Here is a 5,916-nt window from a genome sequence, read left to right on the forward strand (position 1 = left end):
AGGGTTTCCTAGGAGTGGCTGGTGAGCTGGAACCGCCGAACTTACAGTTCAAAAGGCTTAGCAGTCTGGCCCATTAACACACGGTCTTTTAAATTATTCTTTGCTTTCTTCTTGTATGATATCCTTGTGTCGTCACACAACTAGTCTAGTCTTTAGCCATTAGTGTTCAGTGCATCAAATTTGTTCTTGAGGTAGTCTCTGAATTTAGGTGGTATATGCTTCAAAGTTGTACTTTCACTCTTATGAACTTGTTTTACATTTCTTTACCTTCTTCTTGAGCTTACATATGAGTATTAATGGTATTTTTTGCTTTTGGCCACTGATCTTGTTCTGGTGGATGTTGTTGACCTTCTCCACGCCCTATTTCTACTGATGTAGTAGAATTAACTCCTTTGTATTCCATCTGTCAAGGTCCATGTGTTTAACTGATGATTATGTGGCTGAAAATATGTATTTGTAATGAAAACATCATTGATCTTACAAAATTCAACCATGTGACTTCTGGTATCTATTCTATCGTATGTTCATATTTTTCAACTATTCATTAGGTTGCTTAAAACAATTTCAGTGGCTCAAACTCACAAGCTGCTCCCAGAAGGAAAAAATAAAAATAAAATATACATATATATAAAAAATGAGGCTGACTACTGTAAACATTTACAGTGTCAAGAAGCATCAGGAGTGTTTCTGCTCTGTCATACATAGTTCTTATGAGTGGAGTAAATTTTATGGTAGTGTGTCAGAACCTTTTCTTTCATTGCTTCTTTCACATTCCTATCACCAATACATTTGACCAATTTTGAACTGCAGAAGTTGGTGATTTTTTTCAATTTCTTCATCTCTGGAAATAGTAGCTGATGTGTAAATTTTAATAACGTACATATTAACTGGTCTTCCCTATGTTGTTATTAGATGCTATCAAGTATATTATTACTTGTAGCCACCCTAAGCACAATAGAATGAAATACTGCCCAATCATGTGCTAATCTCACAATTTTTGTTATGTTTGAACTCATTATTGCAGCCATTGTGTCAATCCATATTATTAAGTGTCTTCTCTTTTTCGTTGACACTACATTTTATCAAGCATGATGTCTTTCTCTAGGGACTAATTCTTGACAGCATGTCCAAAGTTTGAGAGACAATATCATGCCACCCTGACATCTTCTCTGTTGGGATATTATGTTCCAATCATGAACAATATTGTACATCAGGATAGATCTTCAAGTGTTTTTTTTTGTTTTTTTTTTTGATGTTGAATGAGTGTTCATCAACTTGGCATTCCTAGACTAGCAGACCATATGATTCAAAATGGTCAAAGATGTTTGTAGCTGTTTCATTTCACATTTAGTCATGCCACATCAGAAAAAGAAGATCCTCAAAGATGTTCTTTACTGCAAACACATGATTAAGGTTGACTTTAAAGTGGCAACACTTAGCCACTCATATCTTAAATACTTTCCAACCCGAGGACCTCATCTTCCATCACTGTATCACACAATGTTCTGTTTATCAGGTTTATACTGGCAATTTTCTTTAGAATTAGAATGCCGGGTTCATTTCCTAGTCTGCCTTGGTCTAGAACCTCCACTGAAACTTGTATACCATATGTGATTCTCCTGGCATTTGGAATACTAGTGACATTGTTACCCATATCATAGCCACACAGAAGCCACCAAAGTACAGCAAACTGAAAAATTAGTGGTTGTCAATAGTGCTGCATCCAAGATATTTGAAAAAAGAAACTGCAATAGATACCTACACACCAATGTTTATAGCAGCATTTTTCAAAATAGCCAAAAATTTGAATCATTGATAAGTGAATGAATAAGTAAAATGTGGTATAATATTGGAATGAAGTATTAATCAATTATATTGGTTTTAAGTACTGTTGAATTGGTTTGGCTCACAGCAATCCTGTATAGGGTTTCCAAGGAGTGGAGGGTGGGTTTGAACCACCAATCATGCAGTTAGATTGAAATTGTTAGAGCAATGCTTGTCCTACAACACCACCCTGGGACTCCATTAATCAACTCTATAAAGTAATATAGTATTGACACATTCGTCAACATGAATGAGCTTTGAAAAATGTGTAAGTTAACACAAGTGAATTTAAATGAACACCAGTAACACAAAACTACACAGTCTATGATTACCATTATATAAAATTTCCCTAATAGGCAAATCCATAGGTATAAAAAGTAGATTAATGAGCATCAAATACTAAGGTTTTATTGCTAATGAGTATTATATGTAATTTTGGTATGATGGAAATGCTCTGGAATTAGACAGTACTTATGATTGTGCACTTCTATGAATATACTAAAACCCAGGACAGGAATGTAAGAGATGCTTGAAAACATTACATTAACTTTCCTTTCTTCAATAACTTTTTCAGTCCCCGGTATACTTCTTTGTTGCGGAGGCTATAAATGAGGGGGTTCAGCATGGGTGTTAAGATGGTATAGAAAGCTGACACCATCTTGTCCTGGTTTGGTGTATGGTTGGAGGATGGTCTCATGTACATGAACATGGCGGCACCATAATAGAGTCCAACCACAGCCAAGTGAGAAGAACAGGTGGTGAAAGCCTTGCGGCGACTTTCCTCAGAGCTCATGCGGATGACAGCTCGAAGGACGTGGTAATAAGAAATGCTGATAACAGAGACTGGCAGGATTAACATTACCACACAGCAAATGAAAAGTAATCTTTCAAATACAGAGGTGTCTGTGCATGACAGTGGTATAAGGGCAGCAACATCACACAAAAAATGATGGATTTCCAGAGAGCTACAGTAAGAGAAGGACAAGGCAGCTGCAAGCACAATGATGCCATCAAGAGAGCCAAGAATCCAGGAAGCAACAGTCAAAATCATGCAGAGTTTCTGATTCATGAGGATGGTGTATCGAAGAGGGTGGCATATAGCCACATAACGGTCATAGGACATGACAGCCAGCAAGAAACATTCAGATCCAAGCAGGGACACATAAAAGAATATCTGTGTTCCACAACCAGCAAAAGAAATAGATTTCCTTCCAGACAAGTAGTTGAAGGCCATCTTGGGTACTGTAGTACAAATGAGCATCAGGTCCATAATGGAGAGTTGGCTGAGGAGGAAGTACATGGGGGTGTGGAGTTGGGTGTCCAGGTAAATGATAAGAACCATTGTAGTGTTTTCCAGGAAGGCTATTATGAAGATCCCCAGGACAAGAGAGAAGAGGAAGATGTGGGGCGGACTGTGACTGAAAATTCCCAAAAGGATGAATTCAAAGTAGTAGGTCTCATTTCCCCATGTCATGATGTTTATTTTAACTTATCTGGAAGTACCAAAAATTATAGAAGCTTATATATTAATTAAGCAACATGTACTTGATTCACTTATGAAACATTATCTTCAACCTAAGATATATATGCTGTTGTTGTTACGTGCCGTAGAGTTGGTTCTGACCCATAGTGAACCTGAACAGGGTTTCCGAGGCTATAAATCTTTACAGGAGCAGAAAACCTCATATTTCTCCCACAGATGGTAGTTTCAAACTGCTGACCTTGAGGCTCACAGCCCGATTCGTAACTACTAACTACTATGCTATACAGGGGATATATATAATATCAAACTTTTTCAATTCAATATCAGCAAGTCAGCAGAGCTTGGCAATTTCTCCATGGACAGAGCAAATGCCTGAAAATTGATCTTTCTATTATATCTAACCACTTTGTGTCACCTACCTAATCACAATAAATTTTGTGATTGTTTCTAGTGCATTTATGGTTTCTCCATCCTCCAACTATCATAGAAACCAATTCAAATAAGTAGTCTCTTTATTTTACAAACAAGAAAACTGAAGTTGATATGAATGTGCTGGATTAGCTATCGTTATGTAGTCAATAGAGAGCCTGAGAGGAGAACAAACAAACAAACAAAACCACATTTCTGTTTCTAAAATTTATCATCCCTGGTTATTGGGAATTTATTTATTCATCATTTCCTCCTAGAATAATGCCTGGTTGATGCTCTGAATAGTAATATATTTTCTATCCTCAGTGTTTCTCCAATCCTTACCACCTTCCTCTTATGTCTCACTAACTCAGTGAAAGACAGTAAGGAATGAACACTCTCACCCTGTGGTGTACCTGTATACTATAATGCAGAGAAGAGTTTAAAACCATACCTAGTTGCTGTTCAGGTTATTCTGACTCCTGGTTATCCCATGTGTATCAGAGTAGAAATTTGCTCAAGATTTCTACGGTTGAAGTATATTTAGAAGAATTTTTTTTTCAGTCCATTCTTACAAGGAGCCTCTGCGTGACTTGAACCTCAAGCCTTTTGATTAGAAGCAAGTGCATTACCCATTTGCACCACTTTGTAGCTACAGAAAAGGGTTTAAGAAGCTATATTTGAACTTCTTAACCTCAGACCAAGCTCCTGAATCTTACCTCATTTAATGAAGACACCCATTGCAATATTTATAAAAGAAGAACATGGTATCCTTTTCTCTTTTAAGAATGATTTTCTGTCAGTCTGCAAGGAGTGGGCAAGAGCCTTCTTTTTTTTGAAGGGGGGGCAATACATTATTTTGCTTTTCCACAAAAGAAAATGTTTAAGTAAATGGGATAAACATTTGGAGGACAAAATAGAGTCCCATTCTCTGATCAATAAAAGCTTTGCTGCAATGTGTGTTGATAGTGAGCAAAAGAGCAATGTGAACTACTCAGCCTATCACAGTCACAGTGGCCAGAGCCTGAAATGTAAAAGAAGGCTTCAAAATGCTAGCAGAAAGTTACCATTATATTTCATTTCCATGTTTTCATGACCTCATGTAAGTTCAGAGTACTAGGGAGAGATGCCTGATGGATCTTGGCTGAAAGCTGGGAATACCAGAAAGCTGTCTACCTGTGCTTTATTGACTACACAAAGGCTTTCAGTTGTGTGAATCATGGCAAACTATAGACAACATTGTGAAGCATGAGTATTCCTGAATACTTAATTGTGCTCATGAGGAATCTGTCCATGGACCAAGAGGCAGTTGTTAGAACAGAACATGGGAATATTGAACAGCTTAAAATTAAGTATGGTTTATGACAGGGTTGTATTCTTTCACCATACTTATTCAACCCGTATGCTGAACAACTAATCTGAGAAGCTGGGCTCTATGAAGAAAAACATTGCATCAGGATTGGAGGAAGACTCATTAACAACCTGTGATATGCAGATGATGCAGCCTTGTTTGCTGAAATGAAGAGAACTTAAAATACTCACTGATGAATTTCAAAGACCACAGCTTTCAGTATGTATTGCATCTCAATGTAAAGAAAACAAATGTCCTCACCACTAGACCAATAAACAACATTCTTATCAATGGAGAGAAGATTAAAATTGGCAAGGACTTCATTCTTCTTGCATCATCTATCAACAGTCAAGGAAGCAGCAGTCAAGAAATCAAACAACGCATTGCATTATGCAAATCTGCGGCACAAGACCTTTTTAAAGTGTTGAAGAGCAAAGATGTCAGCTTGAAGACTAAGGTGTACCTGCCCCCAAGTCATTGTATTTTCAATAACCTCATATGCATGTGAAAGCTGGATAGTCAATAAGGAAGACAGTAGAAGAATTGATGCATTTGCATTATGGTGTTGAAGGAGAATACTGAAAGTACCACGGGCTGTTGAAAGAACCAACAGATCTGTATTGGAGCAAATGCAGCCAGATGGAAGCCAGGATGGCCAAACTTCATCTCTTATACTTCGGACATATTGTCAGCAAGGACTAGTCACTGGAAAGGGATATTATGTTTGGTAAGGTGGAAGGTCTGGTAGCGTAGTGGTTACGAATTGGGCTGCGAACCGCAAGGTCAGCAGTTCGAAACTACCAGCTGTTCTGCGGGAGAAAGATGAGGCTTTCTGCTCCCGTAAAGATTT

At 37.7% G+C, this 5,916-nt stretch overlaps 1 protein-coding gene across 1 annotated transcript; it reads right to left on the reverse strand.

Annotated features, from left to right (window-relative positions):
• Positions 1-2,362: 2,362 nt before the first annotated feature.
• LOC102813661 (olfactory receptor 2M4-like) lies at positions 2,363-3,298 on the reverse strand. The gene has a single exon (XM_006877071.1). The coding sequence runs from the start codon at positions 3,296-3,298 to the stop codon at positions 2,363-2,365; it is 936 nt and encodes a 311-aa protein (XP_006877133.1).
• Positions 3,299-5,916: the final 2,618 nt, after the last annotated feature.

This window comes from Chrysochloris asiatica, unplaced genomic scaffold, assembly GCF_000296735.1.
Source record: "Chrysochloris asiatica unplaced genomic scaffold, ChrAsi1.0 scaffold00441, whole genome shotgun sequence".
In the NCBI taxonomy this organism is placed as follows: domain Eukaryota; kingdom Metazoa; phylum Chordata; class Mammalia; order Afrosoricida; family Chrysochloridae; genus Chrysochloris; species Chrysochloris asiatica.